The sequence below is a fragment of the Neurospora tetraspora genome, assembly GCF_033439725.1.
Source record: "Neurospora tetraspora strain CBS 560.94 chromosome Unknown B0H65scaffold_1, whole genome shotgun sequence".
Classification (NCBI taxonomy): domain Eukaryota; kingdom Fungi; phylum Ascomycota; class Sordariomycetes; order Sordariales; family Sordariaceae; genus Neurospora; species Neurospora tetraspora.
The window spans coordinates 3,347,536-3,371,441 of NW_026944383.1; the positions used below are offsets into that span (position 1 = coordinate 3,347,536).

The 23,906-nt window shown below is 52.7% G+C and overlaps 11 protein-coding genes across 11 annotated transcripts; 7 read left to right on the forward strand and 4 right to left on the reverse strand.

Annotated features, from left to right (window-relative positions):
* Positions 1-360: 360 nt before the first annotated feature.
* B0H65DRAFT_584671 (uncharacterized protein) lies at positions 361-1,523 on the forward strand (the record flags this gene model as incomplete). Its single annotated transcript, XM_062830904.1, has 3 exons — positions 361-771; positions 841-1,238; positions 1,312-1,523. Exons 1-3 carry the CDS (start codon positions 602-604, stop codon positions 1,521-1,523), a joined length of 780 nt encoding a protein of 259 aa, XP_062686312.1. The 5' UTR covers positions 361-601.
* A 9-nt stretch (positions 1,524-1,532) lies between these two features.
* B0H65DRAFT_29922 (iron hydrogenase) lies at positions 1,533-3,460 on the reverse strand. Its single transcript, XM_062823129.1, has one exon. The coding sequence runs from the start codon at positions 3,305-3,307 to the stop codon at positions 1,562-1,564; it is 1,746 nt and encodes a 581-aa protein (XP_062686313.1). The 5' UTR covers positions 3,308-3,460; the 3' UTR covers positions 1,533-1,561.
* Positions 3,461-3,808: 348 nt separating this feature from the next.
* B0H65DRAFT_29926 (uncharacterized protein) lies at positions 3,809-5,020 on the forward strand. The gene is made up of 3 exons (XM_062823130.1): positions 3,809-4,209; positions 4,273-4,513; positions 4,619-5,020. Exons 1-3 carry the CDS (start codon positions 4,198-4,200, stop codon positions 4,930-4,932), a joined length of 567 nt encoding a protein of 188 aa, XP_062686314.1. The 5' UTR covers positions 3,809-4,197; the 3' UTR covers positions 4,933-5,020.
* A 494-nt stretch (positions 5,021-5,514) lies between these two features.
* On the reverse strand, positions 5,515-7,054 carry B0H65DRAFT_29938 (uncharacterized protein). Its single transcript, XM_062823133.1, has 2 exons — positions 6,376-7,054; positions 5,515-6,308 (listed from the first exon to the last, which is right to left on the reverse strand). Exons 1-2 carry the CDS (start codon positions 6,890-6,892, stop codon positions 5,737-5,739), a joined length of 1,089 nt encoding a protein of 362 aa, XP_062686315.1. The 5' UTR covers positions 6,893-7,054; the 3' UTR covers positions 5,515-5,736.
* A 553-nt stretch (positions 7,055-7,607) lies between these two features.
* Positions 7,608-9,236, forward strand: B0H65DRAFT_29958 (uncharacterized protein). Its single transcript, XM_062823136.1, has 2 exons — positions 7,608-7,883; positions 7,968-9,236. Exons 1-2 carry the CDS (start codon positions 7,689-7,691, stop codon positions 9,033-9,035), a joined length of 1,263 nt encoding a protein of 420 aa, XP_062686316.1. The 5' UTR covers positions 7,608-7,688; the 3' UTR covers positions 9,036-9,236.
* Positions 9,237-9,732: 496 nt separating this feature from the next.
* B0H65DRAFT_29966 (uncharacterized protein) lies at positions 9,733-10,729 on the forward strand. Its single transcript, XM_062823137.1, has 2 exons — positions 9,733-10,396; positions 10,496-10,729. Exons 1-2 carry the CDS (start codon positions 9,816-9,818, stop codon positions 10,527-10,529), a joined length of 615 nt encoding a protein of 204 aa, XP_062686317.1. The 5' UTR covers positions 9,733-9,815; the 3' UTR covers positions 10,530-10,729.
* A 781-nt stretch (positions 10,730-11,510) lies between these two features.
* B0H65DRAFT_515192 (chitinase 1 precursor) lies at positions 11,511-12,977 on the forward strand (the record flags this gene model as incomplete). The annotated part of the gene is made up of 5 exons (XM_062828654.1): positions 11,511-11,653; positions 11,713-11,811; positions 11,854-12,001; positions 12,041-12,110; positions 12,178-12,977. The coding sequence occupies 5 exons, from the start codon at positions 11,511-11,513 to the stop codon at positions 12,975-12,977; spliced, it is 1,260 nt and encodes a 419-aa protein (XP_062686318.1).
* A 963-nt stretch (positions 12,978-13,940) lies between these two features.
* B0H65DRAFT_29987 (uncharacterized protein) lies at positions 13,941-15,460 on the forward strand. The gene is made up of 2 exons (XM_062823138.1): positions 13,941-14,430; positions 14,484-15,460. The coding sequence occupies exons 1-2, from the start codon at positions 14,248-14,250 to the stop codon at positions 15,261-15,263; spliced, it is 963 nt and encodes a 320-aa protein (XP_062686319.1). The 5' UTR covers positions 13,941-14,247; the 3' UTR covers positions 15,264-15,460.
* Positions 15,461-15,616: 156 nt separating this feature from the next.
* B0H65DRAFT_584678 (uncharacterized protein) lies at positions 15,617-17,175 on the forward strand. Its single transcript, XM_062830905.1, has 2 exons — positions 15,617-16,330; positions 16,478-17,175. Exons 1-2 carry the CDS (start codon positions 15,761-15,763, stop codon positions 16,991-16,993), a joined length of 1,086 nt encoding a protein of 361 aa, XP_062686320.1. The 5' UTR covers positions 15,617-15,760; the 3' UTR covers positions 16,994-17,175.
* B0H65DRAFT_450202 (uncharacterized protein) lies at positions 17,176-19,939 on the reverse strand. Its single transcript, XM_062825992.1, has 4 exons — positions 19,733-19,939; positions 19,640-19,679; positions 17,660-19,562; positions 17,176-17,576 (listed from the first exon to the last, which is right to left on the reverse strand). Exons 1-4 carry the CDS (start codon positions 19,740-19,742, stop codon positions 17,337-17,339), a joined length of 2,193 nt encoding a protein of 730 aa, XP_062686321.1. The 5' UTR covers positions 19,743-19,939; the 3' UTR covers positions 17,176-17,336.
* Positions 19,940-20,633: 694 nt separating this feature from the next.
* Positions 20,634-21,647, reverse strand: B0H65DRAFT_414569 (LicD family-domain-containing protein; the record flags this gene model as incomplete). Its single annotated transcript, XM_062823921.1, has 3 exons — positions 20,634-20,981; positions 21,035-21,179; positions 21,493-21,647. 3 exons carry the CDS (start codon positions 21,645-21,647, stop codon positions 20,634-20,636), a joined length of 648 nt encoding a protein of 215 aa, XP_062686322.1.
* Positions 21,648-23,906: the final 2,259 nt, after the last annotated feature.

Consider the following 23,906-nt stretch of genomic DNA (forward strand, 5'->3'; position numbering starts at 1 on the left):
ATCCATCGAACTTGCCCTGCGGTAGCCGTTCCTACCTGCCAACTTTGCATGCTGCAAGGAAACATACGATTTCAAGACACAGCGTCTCTTGAGAATTGGGAAAGTGTACTGTCATGTACAACCAATGGAAAAAGATCTGAAACTGAGATTAGGCGTAGTATTCTGCTTTAGAACTGAGTACTCTTAACTACCTAGTCAGTAGATGTTAAGGAATGCAACATCTCCAGCTTGCCAACGACGTGAGGTCAAGGTGTTGAGGCGCTATCAGCCCGTCCGAGTTGAGCGTGGAGCCCGTGCACAAGTGCTTGGGTGTGCTGGTGATCTTGGCATAAATGCCCCACTTTCAGGTACCCTGTGGTGGGTGCAACTGCTGCATGTGCAGCGAACTGCGCAAGCACCACACCCCTGGAGCTGTTTTAACTTCTCTTTGTCCCCGAACACACAATTCATCCCTCCTTCAACTCGGTTCAAGTGTTTGTCCTAACTTTCATCCATTGCCGTGTAAATATTCTTACATGGGACATCAATCGCGACTCTGTGCCACAGATCTTTTGGACCATTATCCACCTACCCTATATCACTCGGCACAGCACCTTCAACCATGGGCAAGAACGACAGCGTCCCTGACGCCTGGGATGATGATTGGGAATCTTTAGCGGACCGTGCGGCCGAAGGACGACCATCGCCAGAGCCAGAGAAGGAAGTTAAAATGACAAAGGCAGAAAGATTAGCTATGCACGCCGAGGCACAGCGGAAGCTATGGGAAGCAGCGTAGGATCCCCTTCCACTAATATTCAACATCTTCCTACAGACAATGGACCTTGTTAACTCGCTGCTCAGGGAATCGGAAAAGGAGATCAATTTTCTCGCGGCGACCAGCTCGGTGCCCCTTACTACGCCTTTCAAGCCAGCCATGAAGGTCCTCAGCCGCAGACCGGTAATTGCGAAAAGAGATCCGGTGACTGGACTAGAGCGATTAACGCTACAGGACGACGAGGACGATGACGAGGACAAGAGCAAAAAGCAAGAGACGCCAGAAGAGATCCGGATGCGTCAACAACGAGAATTGGAGGAAAAGCAACGGCGATACGAGGAGGCACGAGCGAAGATCTTTGGCGAAGCAAGTCCTTCCTCCGGATTGTCAACACCCGGAAGCGTTACGCCGCCGAAGGAGACCGACAAGGCCGACAGGCCCCGCAGCGACAGACAAAACCACAAGCGAGGAAGAGGACGCGGAGGTATGCATCGTACCGACAGCCGACCGGAAAGCCAGACTCGCCGCCTACCGTTCAACCAACAATCAGCTCCCAGAGAGCTGTTCGACCCAAACTATTCGGCAAAGCCAGGCTCAAGCGGCCAGAGGCGGTCCGGAGAGGCCTCTCCGAACCTTAGCACATCAAATTCTCGGCGGGATGAAGATCAAGTCATCAGGGCACCGAGAGGCCCAGATAACAGTGGAAGAGCAGGATTTGGGTTCGCTCGTCGTGGAGGCCAAGCGGGATGAGTTCTATTATTCATATTGACGATCCTCCGATAGGTGTCTAACCTTGTGCGCGGCGCTCTACCAGCCTCCGCCAATCTTCCCCGCGAGCTGGACGACTCTCTCAGTATCAGTCATCTTCTTCTCCTTGCCAACGTCACTGACAACCTCCCGGTAGCTTGTATACGCCAGTCTTTCCAGCTTTATCCCCGTCAATGTTGACCAGTGGGTCAAGACATTTCTGATATGCGAAGGCGAAATGCCATCAACATCCGGATCGGAACTATCATCCTGGGCTCCCGAGTCTGGCTCGCCTCCCGAGAAGTACGCTTCATCGACTTCTTTCTGCCACTCCTTCTGTTCCAGGGGTCCTGGTTTTACAGCGAGACCCTTCCGGTCAACTACCACCGGGTCATCTACCTTTATCTGGCCACCTCCATTGGTACAGCCGCCTGGACAAGCCATTACCTCAACATAGCCGTAGTCCAAACCGTTACCTTTGCCTGCCGGTCTCTTGGCGCTACCAAACGGCTTTCCGCCAGGCATTCGGGATGCCTTTGCGGGTTTCAGCTTGCGGACCAAATTCTGAATATTTCGGAAGCCATAATATCGCGCCGCCTTGAACATAACCTCGCCCGATTTCGCAACCACCTTGTATTCAACAACGTCGGCGTTCCTCCCTGGTACTGTCTGTATCTGGGAGCCAGGATTCTTCGCTTGCAAGTGGCGAAGGATGAAGTGCATGTTACCACCGGATGTGCCAGCTTCGCGTGACTGTTGACGGTGACCGGGCCGGAATAGGAAGTCGTGTATTGATGGGTCAGGAAATCGGGGAGTTTGGGGCGGCGCCGAGGCCGGCAGACCGAAAAAGTCAAGGCCTCTGGATGCGGCAAGCATAAGAATCTCCTTGCTTGTAATAACGCAGTCGACGTCTCGTACACCTCTGCCCGGCTTGCCGTCCCCAGCCCAGACAGCATCCGTCAACTCTTCGCGACTGGCCTCGAGCTTCTTGTCGAAACATGGCATCACAGCCAAGTGCCATATCCTGTCAGGGGAGATATTAAGGATGCGGCTGAGGGATGTTTTCAGGAGGGTGCCCATGAGTGCCTGTGGTGATTTTACCCGGGAAAGGTGCGGTAGTACGTAGGGGTGTGTCTTTTCGGCATAGCATACCCAACCAGGGCACGAAGCAGTGAGAACTGGTGTAGCAGCCCTGTCGGACGGCGCTATCGAACCTCCAAGTACTTCGTCAGACCCAAGGACAAGAGTTGTCTCCCGCGCCGTGTTTGTGTCCACCACCCACGTGAACTTGTTCCCCCACTTTCCACCTCTTGCCAGACCCTGTTCACCCAGGAAGAGTTGTTCGATCATGCGACTGGCTTGCTGCTCTGTAACACCATTGCCGCACGCTGCAGCCAGACTGGCTCTGCTCTGAGGGGAGACGCTGGCAACGTATAGCTTCCCGTCGCTGTTTTCTAGGCCTTCAACCGAGTACTTCCCGTCCGCGCCAGGGCCTACCAGCTTTAAGGCCGGGGCGGAGTCCAGCATGTTGAGAACCTCATTGTGACTCTGTAGACTGACTAGTACCGCCTCGGCGGACGTTACGCAGCCGGAGCAGGCGAGGCAGTCGGTAAGCGAGATTTCGGCCGGGGGAGCATTGCTCTTGGCCTCTGGTTGCTGGCCGTCGAGTATAACCTCGAATTCGTTGGAGGGGTTGGCGTCGCTCGCGGCCGGCGCAGCGGTCGGTAGGGTCTCGATGGGCTTGATGCAGGCTACGCCTGGGCTGATGAAGTCGTTGAGGTCGTCAACGGAGAGGATCGCGGACATCGTGAATGATCAGGCTAAGAGCCTGAAGGTCGTATTGCGAAGGTCAACGGTTGATGTCGGACGCGGTCGGTAGAAAAGGTGTCGAGAAGTAGGAATTCGAAAGCGAAGTCAAATGCGCCGGCCTACTGGCTCTTACAAATCAATCCAGTCGCAGGTTTGTTCGCAAGTTTGTTCCTTTGCCACGCTAACCCCAGAAAACCGCGAACGGGCTGTTATTTAGAAAAAGACTTCGATAGTTTAAGCAACGAGAAGGAATCAACCTCGTTCAAATTTGGGTTTGTTTCTTGCCCAAGAAGATTTGATGTAGATGGCGACAGTCACAAGATGGTTACTACTTTTGAAATTGACATTTCCTCGGGGCTTGATTGGACGTGCGGGGGTCCAATGCGAGATCGGCTTTTGCTCAGTGGCGGTTTCCTGTCACTGTCAGAACTGTCTCTGACAAATTCGAACCTTGAAGTCCCCCGCCGTCGGACCCCTCCCCCACTCTTCCGCTGCCAAGCCGCCAGATGTGCCCGATCTTAGCCGCGCAGGGATCTCCCGGCAGGCGCCGATTATCAGCAGGGGCTTGGCATGAGGCTGCAGTCGTTATCGATGACGTAGTACCTTTAATTGATGATCGGCTAGTGACAGGTACCTTTCACGTTCCATGGTGTAGTGCTGGTCGTTCAGGTCGTGCCTGGGTTGCCGGAGCTCCAATTCGTCATTGGAGACGGCATTGTTTTGTTTATAAGAATGTGACGGTGTCAGCTTTGTGTAGCTTCCTTCCCTTTTGCTTACCCATATTCTTCCTTCCATAATAAACAACAGACACATTCGTCAACACCATTCGGACTCAGATCCTTGAACATTCATCTTCCACTCAACAACAAATCTACTCATCAGCAATCATGGGGAACGATGTAAGTGATAGGAAAGCCTTCAGGAAATCGAACATTCGAGTGGTATGTTCTGACCGTCTCTAGTCCATCTCAACATACGCGTTTGCGAGTCTGGGCTGGCTCTCCCTTCAGGCAGTGCCGCTTATCGTTTGGCCAACCTTCATCAGCTCGATGCTCACAGAGAACGGCGGACACGCTCATGCTCCTGCTGTGGTAAATGTCGTTGAGACATACTTTGCCCGCTACCTCGGTTTCTCCCAATTGGCCATCGGCCTCCTCATCGTCACCCTATCCGGTGCTCTACCACTCACCACCAAGGTGACCTGTAAGTTTCGCCCACCCACCATTCTTAGCCCCCTTCGCATTGTCAAGGGTTTCCTTGGCCAAGGACGCGAAGAATAACATGCTAACCTCTCCACCCCCTCCACAGCCCCAGACGACGCCAACTCCCCCTACGCCAACGCCGTCGTCTTCATCTCCATGTTCTACCACGTCATCGGCGCCGCCTACGGCTACAGCCGCTACACCAGCAGCGGCGGCCACGTCGGCTACCTGCTCGGCTTCACTGGCAGCGCCATCATGTCCGCCTACGCCCTGTGGCTCTGCATGTTCGCCAACGAGCACGCCAAGGTCAATGCTGCGACCGGTGCTGACAAGAGGACGAGCAACTTTCCCTTCAAGAATGCCGAGGCTGAGAAGAGATTTGATGGTGACAAGAAGAGGGTTACTCGCAAGGCGATCTAAGCAATCAGCTTGATTGTTTTGAGTTCTGTTGCGTGTGTACTAAGAGAAAGGGGGTCCCTTGAAAGGAAGGGTTCCTGACCTGATGATTACTTTGCATTCCTGGAGTTTGGTGAGACCTCAGGGGCTACTATTTTCGGTTTGGGTTGTGTTTATCAACCTTGCCTGTGTGTGTACTTTATAGGTCGCTTTGATCACTTGGCGAAGCATTGCGGTTATTGAAATTCAAGGGTTTTTCAACTACAGAAACATGTGCACACACTTGGTTGATGTACACATCCTTGCTCCCCGCTCCTACGTTCAAGGCGCCAGTTGAATAATGCTGCGTTCGATATGTCCAAATGTTTGCTTCCAGCAGATTCATAAAACAACAGCCATGTGAAGGTTAAACCTGCTTCAACAAAAGGCAGTCATCCATTGATTCTGTAAAGAGCTGTTGGCGGAACTATGAACCCCTTTTACCCACAAGTCATCGATAACCCATAGCCATGCTCCATTGTATCCCCTTTACTCCATACACCGCATATCATTAAGTAATGCTCATCGCAATATTCCAACGGGAAACGAAAAAGAAACGAAGGGAAGAAGGCCAGCAGCCGCTGTAGAGTTGTACACTCCCCAGCGGAGTGTTACAAGATGCCAAGTAAGGCCTTGTTATTCCTTTCTAGAGGCCAAGCCACGGCTTATAGGAGTGTAACAAGGCCTTCCAAAACCCTTGACGCATAAGTAACAGTAACAGACGGTGTGGTTGCCTTTGAAGTATTTGCCCGGTACGGCACCTAAGCCCTACCAGCGCTGAATCGGCGCCTATTCCTCAACAGTAAGTCTGGCGGTCTCCGGCGCATCGTCATCACCAGCTGTCCCGTTTGCCACAGCCTTCTCCGGCAGCTGAACGTCCGCCATGCCTTTTAGCACGGCCTGACGGCGTGCGTGCCAGGCCTGTTCGCTGCGTACGACCTGATCCAGAAGTATTTCCTTCTCGAGCCACTCCTGCTTGTACAGCTCTTCCCAGCGTTTGCAGTCCTTGCGCAGCTTCTCGCCTTCCGCTTCCACTAACTTGACTTGTAGTCGACACAGCTTCATCAACCTGTCGAGAGGCATGTCGAGCTCCTTAGACGTGAAACCTTGATCTTCAGTCAAAGGCGTAAAGTCGGCCCCGTCGTCTCCGCCGCTAGCATCGTCAACTGAGTCGTCTTGTCCGGCTGCATGAGAGTCCGGCCTTCGGATTATGATCTTCACCTTGGCCGACTTCCCAGCCGGGCCGCCGCCTGCTTGCATACTCTTGGGCACCGGGTCCGAAGGCCGCAGAGCTTCGGTCTCGTGGACTGTCCGCATGTGTTTGGCTAGGGCATCGGAACGTGTGAAAGCGCGGTCGCATTCTGGTACGTCGGGTTAGTAATTAGAAGGCCATCCATCTTCCAGCTGCCAAAGAGGAGGGCACCTTACCTGGCAAATAACAGTAAAATGGCTTTTCCCTTGTGTGAGATCGCATGTGCGCCTTGAGCGCGTAGCCGCTGGCATGAGGTAGACTCTTCCTACTACACCCAATCCATTCGCACGTGTACTTTTTCTGGCGACCTTCGATGTGCGAGTTGTGGATGTGCTCAACGAGCCTATCCATATTGCCCAAATCCCCAACCTTGCAGCCTTCCCAAGCACAGATAGTGACTTGTTCCTGAAAATCATCTTCGTCTTGTCGCGCATTGATTGGGGAACTGGGAATGTCGCCATCGGTATCGGAAGAGACATCGGACATGCCGTCTGGGAAGTCTGGATCCGCCTCGGGTTCTTGGATAACGGCTGATGAAGCTGTCGACCCGGTGGTGACTTTGATACGCTTCGTTGGGGGCTCCTCTGGTTCGTCGACGGCTTCTGGTACCTCGTCCGCGAAAATCTCTTCCTCGTCGGACGACGCCATTGATGACAACGGCGAGTCGTCTACAGGGGAATATTCCCTCGTCATTGTGGCTGAGTATTCGTTTATAGAGAACCGGGTGGATTGATTGTATCAAGGTGTGCGCCCGTTCAACAGGGCGAATATGTGAAAGAGGGAGAGATGTGGTGATAAGCCGCCGTGGTTGCTGATGATAGTTGCTGGCGATGGTGCTGAATGGCGTCGCGCCACGAGTAGATGTCGGACGTCGATTTCGTAACGGGGTCCGTGGGAATTTGTTATAGCGTTGCCCTGATTGCTCCTGGTCTCGTGGAAACTAATTTGACGTGAGAGAAAAGCCGAGCGGGGGAACTAGAGGAGAATCGTTAAATCAAAGGAGCAGCCGTGTCTGCGATGAACCTCTTTCAATTTCCCCAGGTTTGTCGACGCGGAGCTGTCCCGTCTACGGTAGGCTTGATGGGTCCCCAATGCGCCTGCCGTCGGCCGCAACTTTCAGAAGGGCGACGTCGCGCCAGGGTGGTGTTGGGCAATCGCCTCCCCCTGTTCATGATCTTCGCGACCAGCCAGCTCACCTCTTCAAGTGCGTCATCCCATTCGCTGGCTGCCCAACCGATGCCCCACTACAGCATGATACGCCTACAGGCGCGAGAAGCGCCTAGACCCGGCCGCTGTGGCAGTTTTTGTCAACCCCTCCCCCGCTAGAACTTGGGGCGGTTTGAGCGCACTTGTATTTCTGTCCTGCACTCATCCACCGCGTCGACGCGATTTCCAACTCCCTTCCGCTTCCACCGTCTTTCCGTCTGCTTTGTACTACTCGAGTTCGTCCCCATACTACGTCCGCTTTTTCTTATACACATTTTGCATAATGGCCGCCTCTACCAAGGTCTTCTCCCTCGAGGGGAAAGGTCTGAAGCTCGACACCGCCGAGGACCTCGAGGCCCATATCGCCCCCCTCCGGGCCATGGACGATGTCGAGGAAGTCCGCCTTTTGGGAAACACCTTGGGCGTCGGTGCTTGCAAGTTGCTTGGTGAGGTTCTCGCCACCAAGAAGACTCTTCGTGTATGTCCAACTGTTCCCAAGCGCATATTTGCACCCCGGCGCATTACGAGAAAGAACGGCGGCTAACCAACTGTTGCCTGTTAGGTTGCCAACTTCGCCGATATCTTCACCGGCCGTCTGCTCAACGAGATCCCCGAGGCCCTTTCCTCGCTCCTCACCTCCATCCTCAACCTCCCCAAGTTGAACACGATAAACCTTAACGACAATGCCTTCGGCCTCAACACCCAGGCGCCCCTTGTTGCCTTCCTCGCCGCACACGTCCCTCTCCAGCACTTGTACCTGAACAACAATGGCCTTGGTCCCCACGCTGGTATTTTGATTGCCGACGCTCTGTCCGAACTTCACGCCAAGAAGGAAGAAGCGCGCAAGCAGGGACAGGATGTTCCTTACCTCGAGACCGTCATTTGCGGCCGTAACCGTCTGGAGAACGGCAGTATGACCGCGTGGGCCAAGACTTTCAGGCTGCATAACAAGGTTAAGCAGATCAAGATGGTCCAGAACGGTATTCGCCAAGAGGGTATCTCCCATCTGCTGAGCGAGGGTCTCAACCACGCTTCTGAGCTCCAGATTCTCGACCTCCAGGACAACACCTTCACCCTCAAGGGAGCTAAGGCTCTTGCGAAGGTGACCCCCGGCTGGACTGAGCTCATCGAACTCGGCATCGGTGACTCTCTTCTTTCTGCCAAGGGCGGTGTCCTTCTGTCGGAGGCGCTTCTGAAGGGAAAGAACAAGAAGCTCGAGATCCTGCGCCTCCAGTACAACGAGATCACCGCCCCTGGTATTAAGGGCCTGGCTCAGGCCGCTGAGGAGGCTCTTCCTGCCTTGAAGAAAATCGAACTCAACGGCAACAAGTTCACCGAGGATGATGAGGCCATCATTGCTCTCCAAGACCTTCTCGAGGAGCGCAAGGAGCAGTTTGGTGGCGATGTTGTCGCCGAGGACGAGTGGGGCCTTGACAGCCTGAGCGACCTTGAGGAGGAAGAATCGGAGGAGGAAGAGGAAGAGGAGGAATCGGAGGAGGAGGAGGATGTCGAAGAGAGGGCAGAGAAGCTCATCAAGGAAGCCGAGGAGGCTCAGGAAGAGCCAGTTGTTCAGGTCAAGGACAAGGAGGTTGATGAGCTTGCGCAGAAACTGGCCAAGACCGGACTCTAAGCACGCCTTGCCGTGCTTGGACAACTTCAACTCAATTAAAGCAATGCGCAACGAAAACCTCTCTTTTCTCCATGGAGGCAAATACAGACGATACCCAAGATAAGCGACGACGGGAGTTTGGGGATATGGTTATAAATTAGATTTTGTCCTGTATCGTGTTGGATGCCTTTTCATAGCGCCGGGTTCATGTTTTGGTACGTCCTTGTCTATGAAGTCCAGGGGTTTGACACAGCGACCGGGCGGCTTAATTGTAAACCACCTACCCCTTTTGGTTGAGGTGGTGTCAACATTACATGTCTGTACGACTGCATTGACACAGCTTTGTTCGTTACGATAACTGGCAAAAGATGGTCTAGTCTTGACTCCTGGCGTTTACAGTGGCTCAGTGGTTCTCTGTGGTGATGTTACTTTCCAATGGCCTGTCTGAATGGGCAGCTCAGTGTGTCAGGCCATACAAGTCAGCCCATCTCCTGTCCCGTGAGGGGGCTTGTTCCTGTCACCAGATTGAGCATCGACGTCGCCTCGGTATAGGTTTGGGCCACAATGGATATATAGATGCTCTACAGGCCAATGGTGTGGAAAAAGTCATTCGTAACAAGTTTACCATACATTGATTACTGCTCAATTGGCAACTGTTTTGCCTCATCTCCATTCACACACACACAAACACATACGCACCACTTACGGCGGTGACATACTAGTCTTCAACCCATCCGAGGACAATCGCATTACCAAAAACACTGCCCATATCACACTACAGACCATCAAGACACCTAGCTTATGGAGGGCTCCTGGCTATTATTCGAAACAACCGACTCCATCATAGAAGTCCTCTGGGACATCGCCCTCGCCTTCTTTGTCATCCGCATCTCCTTCTACTACTTCCTTCTCACCTTCCTCTCCAGCATTTTACTCAGCTACCTCGCCTACGCCGAACTCCTACCCATTACCACCTTCGCTCACTTCCTCTCCACATCCACCTCCGACCCCCTAAACAACCACATCCTCCTCCTGACCATTCTCCTAACCATCACCTCAGCAACATGGGCCCACCTCATCCTCCGCCACTATGAGGTTCCCCGCGTCGCCCATTTCAGGTTAGCCATCTGTTCCATGGCGCTGGCATTCATGGTCTCGGCCGAGATGGTGGTCGCCTTTGCGCTGTATGAGGAAGGGTTTGGAGGGTGGGTGTGGGAGGAGATGAAGAGCGTGGCAGGCGTGGCTTGGGGAGGTTGGATGGTCATGTATGCGGTGATGCCGGTTTTGCTTATGGGGGTGGAGAGGAGGATGGAGGAGGAGAGGGAGGCTAGAGGAACGTTGGGACTTGGGTACCATAGGGGTGGGACGGTATTGCATAAGTTGTAAGTTGTGTTGCTTCCTATTTTCCCTTGGGGGACTGAGTGTTTTTTTGGCTCTGGTGATGGCGAGGGTTGGGGCTAATGAGTGTGTATCTTATACAGACCAACTATCAACGAGGAAAAAGCGATGATGTAGTGGAGGATATTACACAGGTAGCGGCGGGCACGGGTTGGCATGGACGATACTGGTATTGGAGGTTGGGCTTTTAACGGAGGTTATGGAGTTCACGCCTAGCTTACTGGAATGACCTGGGTGCGATCCGATTTTGTGACTTCAATAAAAGGATCACTGTGAAGTCCAGAAGTGGGCTGGGGATAAGCCATGTCGAGTGGATGAGAACCCATTACTTGATAGAGTAGTGTCTCTCACACTCAGTCGACGGCGTCCCTGAAGGGAGCGTTGGCATGACGTAGAGGGATATTCAGAGCTATCGTCTTGTTCCACCGAATGCCCTTGGTCATTGGAATGTTGCACTTTACGCGTGATAGTGCCGCGTCTGGTATTTCACGTGTGAGTTCCAACACGCTTGGAAATTCAAATATCTGATACCGGGACATCTTCATTAATTGCAGCTGTTCTCTCTTCGATGACTGTTGAGGTACAGACACTATTAATAGTATGGTCCATATTTTTCTATTTCAAAGTGAACAATAAACATTCGTCAAGGGATAAAGTACTTGTCATGAGATAGTTCTCATCTGTTGGTCTGTTTATGTGGTCTTTTGCTCTTTTAGCTTTTGCTGAAGTGCACGATATCTTATGATCTGAAAGTGATGATAGGACACTGAAGGTCTAACATCTGCCACTTCCAGTATCTTGAAGGCATTCCCGCCACTTTTGGGAGTCCAAAGAATCTAGAGCATAGACACGAGACAAGGGCTGGAAGCACGCGAGTTCGCATTCCAACGCTTCACGGGTCTGTCTTACCTGGCGACGTGATGTATCGCGAGGGCAAGGACATTCTCCACGGATTCTCGGAAATTACGAAGCGGGAATTGGGTTTTGTCGAGATGGATGGCCCCTTTCTATAAAACCCTAGGTAGGAAGCGGTATTGATGTGCTCCTTGTCGACTCATGCTACTGTTTGGCGAGGAGATTTCCACGGCTGTAGCAATCATGTTGTCTTCTATCTTGACCTACCTCATCCCTCTGTTGTCCATATCAACGCCCGCAGCAGCTGGAGCTAGTCAGTCCCAGAGCTCAGCTGCCGGGAACACCACAGTGTCTTCATATCGCAATGCCGTTTACTTCACAAATTGGTAGGTTACTAACCATCTCCAGTCAGAAAAAATGAGGACAGGTAGACTAACCATCACAGGGGTATCTACGGTGCCAATTTCCAACCCCAACAGCTTCCCGCTTCACAGATAACCCACGTGTTGTACTCTTTCGCAGATATCAAGCCGGATGGACAAGTGTAAGTTTCACGGTACAAACATCACCCTACAGACTCTGAAAGAATACTAACGCTTGGCAGAGTATCTTCGGACACTTATGCAGACTTAGAGAAGCATTATCCTGGCGACTCATGGAGTGAACCAGGCGAGAATGCCTACGGCTGCGTCAAGCAGATGTACCTTCTCAAGAAGAAGAACAGAAATATGAAAGTCCTCCTTTCCATTGGCGGATGGACATATTCACCCAAGTTTCCTCCAGTTGCCGCTACCGAGGAAGGACGACGGAGGTTTGCTTCTTCCGCCGTGAAGCTTGTGCAAGGTGAGTGAGCACCGCGGTACTTCTACCCACTAGGAAGAGCACGAAGAAATCTAACCTAGCCTTTCAGATTGGGGCTTCGACGGCCTCGATATCGATTGGGAGTACCCAACCAACGCGCTCGAAGCACGGAACTTCGTCCTCCTCCTCCGAGCCTGCCGACAAGCCCTCGACGACTACGCTCGACAATATGCCCCCGGCTACCACTTCCTCATCACCATCGCTGCGCCCGCCGGACCCCAACACTACGGCGTCATGGACCTTCCCGGCATGAACCCGTACATTGACTCCTGGCATCTGATGGCGTACGATTATGCTGGCTCATGGGACTCGACCACGGGACACCAGGCCAACCTCCTCTCCAACCCCAAGAACCTTCTGAGTACCAAATTCAACACCGACCAGGCCGTCCGCGACTTCATCCGGCGCGGCATTCCCGCAAGCAAGATCGTCCTCGGCTTGCCCTTCTACGGGCGCTCGTTCGAGAACACCGACGGACTGGGTAAGCCGTACAACGGCATCGGCGCTGGCACGTTGGAGCCAGGGACGTGGGTCTACAGAGACCTTCCGCGGCCCGGGGCGAAGGAGGAGTACGATAACGTGGCCAAGGCCAGTTACAGCTACGACGCAGCCTCGCGGGAGCTCATCTCGTATGACAATGTCCTGAGCGCTCTGGTGAAGACGAAGTACATCTTCCTCAGGGGACTGGGCGGCGCGGTGTTCTGGGAGGCGAGTGGCGATAAGACTGGTGCGAAGAGCTTGATTGGGACATTGGCGACTCAGATGAAGAGGCTGGATCAGACGAAGAATTTGTTGTCGTATCCGGCTAGTAGGTATGCTAACATTCGGGCTGGTGTGCCGGGGTCGTGAGGATGTTGTTGTGTGGAAGGCGAGGTTTAGACTTGGGATCGAGCCTGTCGGTTTGGTTGTTTCATGTTGAATGTATTGTATTTTACTAAGGTACTTGGTTTTCATTTGCCTCTTGTTGAATCGGAAGTGCTTCTTACTCGCCCATTACCCACAGATCATCGAGAGAATTTTCTTGAGCTGTTGATTCAAGCCTTGAGAGATACTGAATGTCATGCAGTGTATGTGTCTGCTAGGTCACTCGTCTCGAGGTCTCTTAATGTGTTCTCGAAGTTTGCAAAAAGAGTCGTTCAGCTGTAGGACAAGGAAACTCTCTTAATTCTTCTTGTAAGCAGGTAGCAAGCTGGATCTCGAAAGCTTGTCTAGTTCCCGAGAAACCTTTCGATGTCAGCTTCTGAACCTTGAGTGAAAACAATGACAAGAAGTTTGGATGTTTCGTACCTTTTGTTTCGATAACAAAACGACTATGATCCGCAACATGTGTGTGGTAGGATGTTACCCCTTCGTTTCGCTAACATCTAATGTCCGTGCTCGGTTGGGTAACAGTCTGGTTTCATCACTAACAGGGCTGTTACTACACTACGTCTCAGATATCTGGATCCTCACCTTAGCACCAGTGCTTCAATATCTTCATGGAGACATCGAACTCCTAGAATAACAGAAATGACTATGCCGAGACGGAAGGAGAATGGATGGTCCAAGGTGTGAGTGGAAGCGGGAGGCCTTCCTGCCGGGGTTCTAGATGGCTGTCAACAACCCCTTGCTTATCCCATCTCCTCTGGCTTGCCACATGAGGATCCAGGAGTTTGGATATCGAATCTCACCTATCTGGCGGTCCATCAAGTTGTTTCTGATGCCCCTCTGTGCTTAACCGCGGGTTCTCGAACTATCCTGAGACGGTGACCCCTTTTCGGTAGCTTCTACTTCCATGGCATGCCACGTGCTTTGTGGAAGGATTGTGCCGGTAACATATTTCGTCGAACAGGTCTAGATTCATATATCCATCTTTGTTTTCTGTCCGACTTGTGGTTTTGCTCTCTCTTTCTCTTATCCCTCAATTTTGACACTTCAATCCATGGTCTAGCGTCTAGCTGGTTTTGTTCGATCGCTTCTTTCTCTTTCTCTCCCGAGTGCTTGCACTCCGTTCTTTTCGTTACTGCTGGACAGTTTGCTTTGCCGTTAATTTCGTTATACCCCTTTGGTTTCCTTGGAATCTCTCGTTTGGATCACGTTCGCATCCCGATCACGAGTTGAAACGAAAGAACAAGTCATAATGCAGTACTCAGCCAGAAACCTCGCGGCCTGTCTCCTGGCCATCTATACTCACGAGACTCTCGCCAGACCACAAGCTATTCCATTTCAGAGCTCCAACGTGAGCAGCGAGACGACTGTTCCCATTGCGACATCTGCCGAAACACCAGTGTCTCTGAGACCTCTTGCTGGCCTTGCTTCGTCGGTATGTTGAACCTGATACCCGCGGAGGAGAGAACCGTAGCTGACTTTTTGTAGGCCGTGGGTGAGGCAGCTACCTTGGTTACCACAACCAGTGAGCTTATCCCTCTTATTCCACAGACATCAACGACCGCCGGAGCGTCAGTGGTGTCTCAGGTGCAGTCCACCGAAGTGACTTCAGCTGCCACAGCAACACTCAATTCATCGAGCCTTATCGCCTCGAACACTGCCGTTGCTGAGGACTCAGCGTTCCCTAGCTCCGTCGCACTCGAGACGACAGCGACCGAGCCATCCACAACTGAGACAGCCACGGCCGACGCGACATCGACCTCGGCTACCAGCGGATTCCTCGCCTCAGTTGTTATCGAGTCTTCCACCAGCGCTAGTTCCGCAGTCGCAGAGACATCCAGAGCCGCGATAACCTCCCGCCCGTCCGGTTTCTTCCCCATCACAAACGGCACTGCTCCAGGAGCCAGCGGAGTGGCCGGAGGAAAGCCACACGGAACTGGCGCTGCCCATCAATCACTGGTCACTGGTATCTCCAGTCCATCTGGTTCCGGTGGCCTTAAATTTGGTAACTCGACACAGACTTCAGGGCTATCATCTGCAGTGCCAACCAGCAAAGGCGGTTCTAGCCTTACAACTTTGACTACCGTCTCGGATGGAATAACCCAAACGCTGGTAACGGCTATCGCGGCACAGACGTCAGGCGTTGCTCGGAATGCGTCGACTACCGCGACCACTGGATCAAACTCAGGAGCCGGGCGGCCCATGGATATGGTGGGTGGTGCTTTGGTCGCAGGTGCGGCGGGAATGCTGGGGATGATGTTGCTTTGAGCAGGCAATCGGCGTAGGCTCAGGTAGCGTTACGATTCAGTAGCAATTGAAAAGAAATATTGTCAATAATGAATAAAAGAATTCAAGACACTTTGAATTGTAAGTCTTGAGAAAAGCGAAACATGTTACATGAAGTACGCGCAGAGGCGTGATGTCAAGTTGTCAACTGCTAAAGTGCAAGTGCCCGGATGAAGTTGTTTATTACAGTTGGAGGTTCCTTCCACAGGCGAGTGGGCATGTTTGGGTCTGGTCTTGTAGGGTTAGGGTCAACCAAACAACCGGCCGCAATTCCGAGGCTGGTCATTCTGCCGTCTTGGTCCGCCCGAAATTGTAAGCTCACGATAGCTTAGCAACGGCAACTTATTACCCCTCCCTTCATGGTGCCACAAACGCGATAGTACTTACCAGACTTGCGCGTTCACCCAGCTTCCTGTTCGCCGGAAAACCATCAACAAAGCGCAAGTGTTGCGGATAGGATCAACATTGGAACCAGCACAATGGGCTGGCTTGATGGGTGGTTCGGGAGCAGCTCCAGCAGTGACGAGTCAGACCCCCTGGGGAAGCTCGATCCCAAGCTCCGCGAGTTCCTTGCCCGGGAGTCCCCCGTCAAGTACACGACTCAGCAAGAGCAGGAGCAGCAGCAACAATCACAGCATCCCAGCAGTAGCACTCCAGCGAAGGCGCCCGTACCGACAGCGACAGCGACAGCGAAAGCGTTAGCGACCGACAAACAGCAGCAGCAACAACAACAAATCCAAGACGAACAACAACAACCAGCCGTACCACGCGCCTCCCTCTACCAAGATGGCCGCTACGCGCACCTCTGGAAGACGTACCGGCCGCAGTACGAGATCGAGGCCGAGACCAAGACGGACCACGAGAAGCTGATGGACGTGCTGGAAGGGTTCAAGGAGCGCAAGGCGATGATTGGCAAAGCGGCGCTGGAGAACTGCGCCGAGGAGCAGCTGGATTGGAACAACTGTATGAAGCACGGCAGCTGGGCGGATCGCGCGACCATGTGTCGCGATACGGTGAGGAAGTTTGAGAGGTGCTATAATATGCAATCGGTATGTTTGATTTTATATTTCATTGCGAGTGACGAGGAAAGAGGAAAGGAAATATGGTTTCCCTGTTCCTTGTCTGCAAGCGGAGTTGTGGAGTTGGCGGGTTGTTGTTGTTGTTCTTCAGTCGCTAACCAGTTGATAATGCTGTAGAAACTCCTAAAAGCCCTAGGCTACCTCCAAACCTACGACCGCTCGCCCGAAGTAGACGAGGACATCCAAATGCACGCCGACACTTTGTACCACAGGATGCTAGACCAAGAAGCGGAGATCGAGAAGTGCAAAGCCGAGGGTCGGCCAGTTCCTGCGTTCCCGTCCCTGTTCGAGAACAGCACCTACAAAGTCCCCGTTTATCCGACTAAAACATCGACTGTCCCTCAGCCCGGAGCAACAGCAGCTGGTGCAGGTACAGAACCTGGGAAGGATCCTTACGAACCAAGCCAGGCCATCGTGGAGTCGTGGCAGGAGAAACTGGCCAAGCTTCCGGAGACGGAGCGGGTCGCGGAAGAAGAGGCGCTCAGGGCTGAACACAGGGCCAAGGCGATCATGGCGAAGAACCTCCAGGAGTTGTGGAATGAGCAGTCTAAGGAGAGAGAGCAGCGCAGGATGGAGGGCAAGGAGACTATTGGAGACAAGATCAAGCGGGTTCTTGGAACGCCGAATTACTAAAGAGCGTTGAGATTCCAGGTGGGTCGAGGGAAGGGGAATGAGAATGCGCGATGAACAACAGATTTCGGATGTAACAGTACGACTTAGCCAACTAGATGTAGATATATTTGAGATATAAAGGAGACTATCACAGTAAAATCGGTGTTGCCCACTGCCTTCGAGCCAACTTGGACATCACTTCTGTGTTATGTTATACGTAAGAAGGTATCCGGACACGGTAAAGATATTGGTATACAGTAGAGGCACATAAGGTACATACCGAGTTCGGGTCAATACACGGGTTCCCTTTCTGGAGACGCCTTTTCCAGTGGTGTCGCTATGCCATTCTAAGTCATAAACCTAACTACCTGCCCTCTAAAACACTTGCCGCTCGCTCCAAAAACGCATTGAAATCCTTGATCTGCTTTAATGCCCCACCGTCGTTACCCTTGTTGGACACCTCGCCCGACACCCTGCTAATGAGGAACTCCAGATTCGCCAAGTCTGCCATCTTCTGCTCAGCCGCGGACAGTTCAGGAGCTGCCTGACCTCTTTCCACCGCAAGGTCTATGTCATGCATGGCAGAAGAGAGCGATATGTGTCGCTGGTAGCAAACGAAAAGAGAAGAAGGTCAGCAAAACTCCACGAGTAAAGACTGAAAAAAAATGGATTGGGTAAGAAACTCACCAAAGCCTCCTTGCTATCCACCTCATGCTTAATCCGAATAGCATCCATCCTCAGCGAAACCTGATCTCTCTCGGCGCGTATCCTCAAGATCTCCTCTCTCAACCCCAGCTTCTCCTTCTGCACCACCCTTACCCGCTTGCGCAGGGCGTGGAGCGTGTCGAGGGCGATGGTATGTTCTAGCAGCCTGGTCCTCAGCTCCTCTTGGAACGCCTCCATGGTGCGGAACTTGGTCTTTTGTTCCCTCTTTGTTGCTGCGTCATCGGCAAGCCTGGCTCGTTCCTCCAGCCTGGCTAGGAACCCTGCGATAAGACCCTCGCATAGTTCGGAGAGAACGTCGATGGCGTTGACGCCGGCTCTGTTCGCAAAGGGAATCTCGGCGTCGAAAACTCCGGCATTTAGTTCGTCGGGACCATCGCTGGCTCTGGGAGGCTTTGTGAAGCGTTGGACGGTAATTGGAACGGCTTCCGCCTTTTCTCCCTTTCCTTCGTCCTCCGCACCATCCTTCTTGGCTGTTTTTCTGCCCTTCTTCGGCTTGGGGGGATTCTGAGTCGTAGATTTGCGAGTTGCGGGTGCCTTCTGTTGCTTTGGTTGTTTCTGCGGGACCTGGGGAGGACTAGGTACCGGAGTAGGCGCGCGCTGAAGCCTTTCCCGCCGTACTTTGGTTTGTTTTTGTTGGGTCGTATCAGCTGGCTCAGCTTGTCTGCGGCGTCGCTTTGGCAGGGGCCCCTCCTCAGATGGTCTTGCCTCCGGCTGTGGGGAGGGCGTAGGAACAGCTCGTCTGGGGCGTTTTCGGCCGAGAAGTCTAGCAGCCTCCTTGTCGGTGATTTCCTGAGCCTTTTCAGTGTCGTCTTCCTGGTCTCCATTCTTCCCCCTCTGCCTGCTGGGGCGCTCGTTTTCGACGCCACCGTCCTTTGCAAGCTCAGCACCACGCGTATCACGCTGTTTGTCTCCTGTGTCAGACCCTGGGTCTTCCTCCCTCTCAGTTCCGCCCCGCTGCGCTCCCTTTGACGGTGAGGGTTCTTCTCCTAGATCTTGGCTCGCCACACTTTCAGGTGGACTGCTACCTGAGAGTCTTGTGCTCCTCCGCGGTTCGGCCGCCACCCTCCTAGCAGCAAATAAGTCTCCACTCTTCCGTGAAGCCGCACGCTCAAGCGGAGAAGATTGCTCTGGTACTTGTTCAGTCCCGTCGTCCAAGTCCTCCAGAACCCGCTGGAGCAACGCGCTGGACCCATGGACTGCGCTCCCAGGTTCACCAACCCGTAGTGGTCGGCGTCTTCCGCTCCCGGGAGCATCGGCCGGGCTCTCGTCCACCTCTTCCGTCAGAGCAGTTGGTGAGACATAGCGAGGCCGGCGATGTGCTTTCGACGCACTGCTTATTGGTGGTGGTGGTGGCAGCTGCTCGGGCGATTTCAAATGCTGATGCTGCTGTGACTGGGCTGGGCTAGAAGGCCTATCTACCACCGGTGATGCCGCATCTTCTCGTCCCTGGTCCGCCCGCGCGGGAGAAGTGCGTCGCAAACCAGAGGAGCGCTCTCGAGTTGGTCGCTCGCTGATGACGGTATGTAAAAGATCGTTCGTTTCGGGAGAGCGCGACTGCGCAGACGCGGCTGAAGGGCTCGTAGCTCGAGGGTGCGGCGGCTGGGGCTGTGTATGTATCCCGGCTATCGATGTTGCTGATGGGGGGCTCCTACGACTCCTTTTGACAGACGTATTGGGCGTTGGACGTGTCAACACCGGCGCAGCAATAGGCTGTGTCTCTACCGTAGGAGCTGGAGCAAGAGCCGTATCTGGCGATTTTGTTGGCGAAGACGCTTCATCGTGACCAGTGGGTTCCTCCGACGAGGGTTCCTCTACGGGTAGAGGGATCTCGAAATTGAACGAGATATCGGCAACCTGATGAGAACTATTTGGATGGCGTTAACAATAGGGAAACGCTTCATGACAGAAATGACGCAGAAAAACAGGATATCGTCAACTTACTGCGCCCCGCGCATGCGCTCTTGCATGCGCTCCTGCCGACCTTGGCTCAGGTCAGTCTATCACCAACTGAAAGCATTCTGGACTGAGGCTTACTGGTCGCCATGGCTTCGAGAAAGGAGTCAATCCTTAACTGGAGCGGATCACATTCTTAGGCGTGGCAGCTGTGTTGTATGCCCGCCGATAGATTCGAGTGGCACGGGTGTGATGGTAGTTAAGAGAGGAGCTTGAATAGTCGCAGGAGCTCAATTGACGACATTGGAACGCGCTGGATAAATTGACAGACGCGACACTGAGGTGCACGGCTTGGCGGCAGCGGATGCGCTGGCAGGCTGCTCGCTGCATGATCTCCTTGGGGGCGTTCCCCCGCAACCGCCAAGCTTTCCAGTTCAGAAGTTGCGCCTGCACTATCCTTCCCGTGGAGTGGCTGTTGCCAAGCATTTGACCCCTGAAGGCCCCGAGTCCCTAGTTCAGCCTCAGAGTCACAGCGAAACCACAACCCAAACAACAACATCACCAACCGGCATCGGATGTTGACGATCTTGTCAACGGTTACCTCTCTTTTATACAATGGAAGTTCATCTTCAGCTTTTCACGTGGCAGACTGGGCATCTGTTTTGGACAAAACATGGGTCTCCCTGTATTCCGTTGTTGATCTAATCTCGTCCTCCTTCCGAGTCTACGAACCCGCTTGAGTTCACCTCATCGTCATCTATGGGTATCAATTTTTGCTCTTCCGCCGGCACTTTTCTTCATTGTGTAGTCAACTTTGGCACCCATTCCATCTTTACCTCGTCAAATATGTGGCTGTAAGGCAATTAGCTTGCAAGTTCTCTAAGACCGGATGGAGTGTACATACTTGGCAAACTCTTTCAAGGTAAGTGACCAGTCCCCATACTCTTTCGCGAGCAACTCTTTATAGCGGTACGGGATCTTGGCCGCAACTCCCTCGAAGATAGTGTCCCGCAAGGGGAAGATGTACGTATCCTACTTATCGTTAGTCACTGTCGCTTCTCTTCACTGATATGGTGATAGTTACCCGAAACTCATGCCCATCTTTGCAGCTCATCATGCCCTCGCCTGCCGGGTGTGTCAAGTTGTACCGGGCAGTTGTGATGTCGATAAACAATCCGGACTCGGTGTCGATCCATCTGGCGTCGATGACATTCATCCGGTCCGACTGGTCTCCGTTGAAGAAGTTAGGGTTAACCTCCAACATGTAGTTCCGGCCGGCCGGTAACCTCGGCGTCTTATAATGAAAGACAGACATGTTGTAATAGGTTGCTAGGAAGTACATGCTGGCCTCGGTGACTTGTACGTCGACATCCGAGTCCCACGGCATGACCTGAGTGCATGTCAGTTCTAGCGACCGTCATGGGCGAAAAGGGTCGGTTATACCTGCTTGTTCCACCACCACCCCAGCAGGCTACCGTGCATAAGCCAGGTCTCGATGCCTAGGTCTCTCGTTGTTTCAAGAAATGTCCGAACAAGATTCTTCAGCGCTGCCTTTTGTTCTTGGTAGCCGAGCGCTTTCTCGGCAAATCTGCGCAGCCGTGTCAGTATCGCGAATATAATGCGACTGCCAGATCAAGAGGAGGTGCGTCTTACCGGCCATCATAGTGTGGGTCGAAGCTACACAGTGAATACAGGTTAACTGACGAGCTCTGCTGTTTACCTGTCACAAGTAGTGTTTCTCTTACGTTGACTCGTCTGTTTTGGTTGGTCAGTGTTCTGTTCTCAGTATCATTCAACCCCGAGTTACGGTATAAAGTCTGACAATGGGCAGTTCCAGAGACAAGCTCATCGAAAACTTTGGACACCTTGACGGTGGTGCCTTCTTGTTGTTGTGGGTTCACCTACGGAAATATTTCTGGGGAGGATCTCCAGCCTTCCCGCTCATGTCCTTACGGCCGGTCGTGCCCAATATCGTAATGGCATCTTGGGGCTCTAAAGGCGCAGATGTGCCAAGGGAACAAAGCGTCGTTACAATGAGTAGCCGATTTAGGAGCATTTTTGCCTGCCCTCGAGGATCAACACAAGGGAGAAAGGATATACCAGGAAAGATAGAAGGAAAACGAAGAGAAGGAATGTGGGCAGATGCGAGACTGAATTTTGAAAGGTGATACAGAGATTATCTATACTGTTACTGACATGTAGGGCAAGGAGTGTCAAGGAGTGATACGGCTGTGATACCCGGCCGTGCCTCTGGGGTAGTGGCACGGGTACCTGAGGGAATTAGGTCGGCGGATAGGCACACGCAAGGCTCATAAGTATATTTACTTGTAAAGGGGTTCGGTATCGTCGGAATTTCCCCCGTTGTACATGACTACTCATGACATGGCCCCACACATTGGGTGGCCGAGACAGCGGCATTCAAGCACTGGTGACGCGTCCCATGTTCGGGTATATTGGAAGCAGCGACCGGGGCTCATTGGGTCAGGAGACTGCGACCTGAATAGTCTGGCGGGGACCAGAAGACGAAAGAGGGAGGAGATGAAGCGCGGAGGGAGTATGGGCGATGCGTCCAAGGTGGGCTAGTCACCTGGGCTGTATTCGTCATGTAAAACGGGATCTGAAAGAGCCAGAAACTTGAAGGATTTTAGGTGAAACCAAAACTTTGTTCCATTCAATTCAAGCAAGATTGGGAAATGGGAAGTGGCACAACAGCCCACAGACCCTGGAAGCAGGGACGAACCGTCTGAAGCTGGGTATCCCAGCTCAAAGCTCTTTCCTAGGGTTCCGACCTTCTGGAACTTGAGGACGAAAGACCACGCGACATCACCAAGCTCTTTACCCCAGATCTGCCAGAAAAGGTTTGATATCGTCGATCAATGGAAATTAGGGAACGACACCGGCTTGGTTGAATCCTCAGTCCCGCAATCACGTCTTTGTCGTCCGTGGCCAATGGGGGCAGGCACAATAGACAAGATCAAAACTTCGTTATCACACCTACCGCATCTAGACTGTTCAGCTCGTGGACTTCACCTTAGTGTTTAGTAGCTCTACAAGCTAGAATCGGGAAAATGGACGGCACCTCTAGATGACCACATGCGCAGGCGATAGATGCGCCGAAGTCGAAGAGAGATCGCGTCAGCGACAAAACGACGTCCATAACCCGAACAGGAAGTCGTTTTTCTCAAATATGGGCCCGTGATCTGCAGAATCTTTCAGTACAGATCGTGTTGAGGGGAGACCGATGAAGGGTGCTGATATCTACGCGCGGAGTTTAGAGATAACTTGGGAATAGCGTCGGGCTTCGCATGCGGGCCGGCCGTTGTGTGATGGTTTCAAAGCTTGTGAAAGCTTGTTCCTAAATTGCCCCCGACCCATGTAGCTTACGTGTACACACACCTCCGATGACCGGTAACGGCCCGTCTTCTTGGGAATACGCGGCCCACGCGGATCATCATTTCCATTCAAAAGGAACAGTAGCTTGGGATTCTTTCAAAGACAAGACGGAGCAATGGCAAGGTATTATTATGTTGCTCAACTTATATCATGTCACCTCTTCTGGTTCGATATGGCCCTTGGAAACTGGCCTTGAGGTTGTCGTTACGTGAACATGTGGGGAGCAGGGAGAAACAGGTCCAATCATCGTCCCGCGAAATTCACTAACATCTCATAACGCCCGAGAGACCGTCGTCTTGACACATCTTTTGTGGTTTCAGAAAAAGACAACAGAAGTCATCGCAAGATCGGGTGTTGAGTTCCATTGCCTCCCTCGTAAGTGAGTCTGGAAAAGGGCAAAAAAGGGCAAAAAAGAGAGCAAGGCCAGGAATCGAACGGCTGACGTACTGGAGATGGGAGGGCTATTTGCGCACTGGGGCGCCATCTCCGCTGTACTTCCACTGGAGTGCCCCCCGCCATAGGGGCTTGTTAGGCGGCCTGGTGCCTCTCGGGGGCTTTCCAGTGGCATGTGGTGGGCAGTTTCGAGGAGCTGCGCACCACACCACTCGACCACAGGCTCTTGAGGTGACAACCATATGTCCAAGGTACCCGTTGGGGAGAGTGGAGCAGTTCCTGTCTATTCCCCAACTCTACTAGGCAGAGTTGGTCACAAAACCACCGGACATCACAAAACCCCAACGGACAGCAAAAATCGGGCATTTTCTATAGGGATTTTCTGTAGTATTTAATTACACAACAACCAATAGTCCAAACATAACCAAAACTTGTATATAGGTTTATAAGTAGTTATATAACGTAAACATGATTTTTATTTTATACTCCTACTTAAATTACAAGTTTGATTTCTGATTAGTTATAAGTA

Coding starts and splice junctions, on each gene's coding strand:
- B0H65DRAFT_29922 (XM_062823129.1), bottom strand. CDS start 3,307: ATGTCCGCGATCCTCTCCGTTGACGACCTCAACGACTTCATCAGCCCA.
- B0H65DRAFT_29926 (XM_062823130.1), top strand. Junction 4,514..4,618: donor ACTCACCACCAAGGTGACCT/GTAAGTTTCGCC, acceptor CCCCCTCCACAG/CCCCAGACGACGCCAACTCC.
- B0H65DRAFT_29938 (XM_062823133.1), bottom strand. CDS start 6,892: ATGACGAGGGAATATTCCCCTGTAGACGACTCGCCGTTGTCATCAATG. Junction 6,309..6,375: donor ATTTTACTGTTATTTGCCAG/GTAAGGTGCCCT, acceptor CCGACGTACCAG/AATGCGACCGCGCTTTCACA.
- B0H65DRAFT_29958 (XM_062823136.1), top strand. CDS start 7,689: ATGGCCGCCTCTACCAAGGTCTTCTCCCTCGAGGGGAAAGGTCTGAAG. Junction 7,884..7,967: donor CCACCAAGAAGACTCTTCGT/GTATGTCCAACT, acceptor GTTGCCTGTTAG/GTTGCCAACTTCGCCGATAT.
- B0H65DRAFT_29966 (XM_062823137.1), top strand. CDS start 9,816: ATGGAGGGCTCCTGGCTATTATTCGAAACAACCGACTCCATCATAGAA. Junction 10,397..10,495: donor GGGACGGTATTGCATAAGTT/GTAAGTTGTGTT, acceptor TATCTTATACAG/ACCAACTATCAACGAGGAAA.
- B0H65DRAFT_29987 (XM_062823138.1), top strand. CDS start 14,248: ATGCAGTACTCAGCCAGAAACCTCGCGGCCTGTCTCCTGGCCATCTAT. Junction 14,431..14,483: donor TTGCTGGCCTTGCTTCGTCG/GTATGTTGAACC, acceptor GACTTTTTGTAG/GCCGTGGGTGAGGCAGCTAC.
- B0H65DRAFT_584678 (XM_062830905.1), top strand. CDS start 15,761: ATGGGCTGGCTTGATGGGTGGTTCGGGAGCAGCTCCAGCAGTGACGAG. Junction 16,331..16,477: donor GGTGCTATAATATGCAATCG/GTATGTTTGATT, acceptor ATAATGCTGTAG/AAACTCCTAAAAGCCCTAGG.
- B0H65DRAFT_450202 (XM_062825992.1), bottom strand. Junction 19,563..19,639: donor GAGCGCATGCGCGGGGCGCA/GTAAGTTGACGA, acceptor CCATCCAAATAG/TTCTCATCAGGTTGCCGATA. Junction 17,577..17,659: donor TGGATAGCAAGGAGGCTTTG/GTGAGTTTCTTA, acceptor GTTTGCTACCAG/CGACACATATCGCTCTCTTC.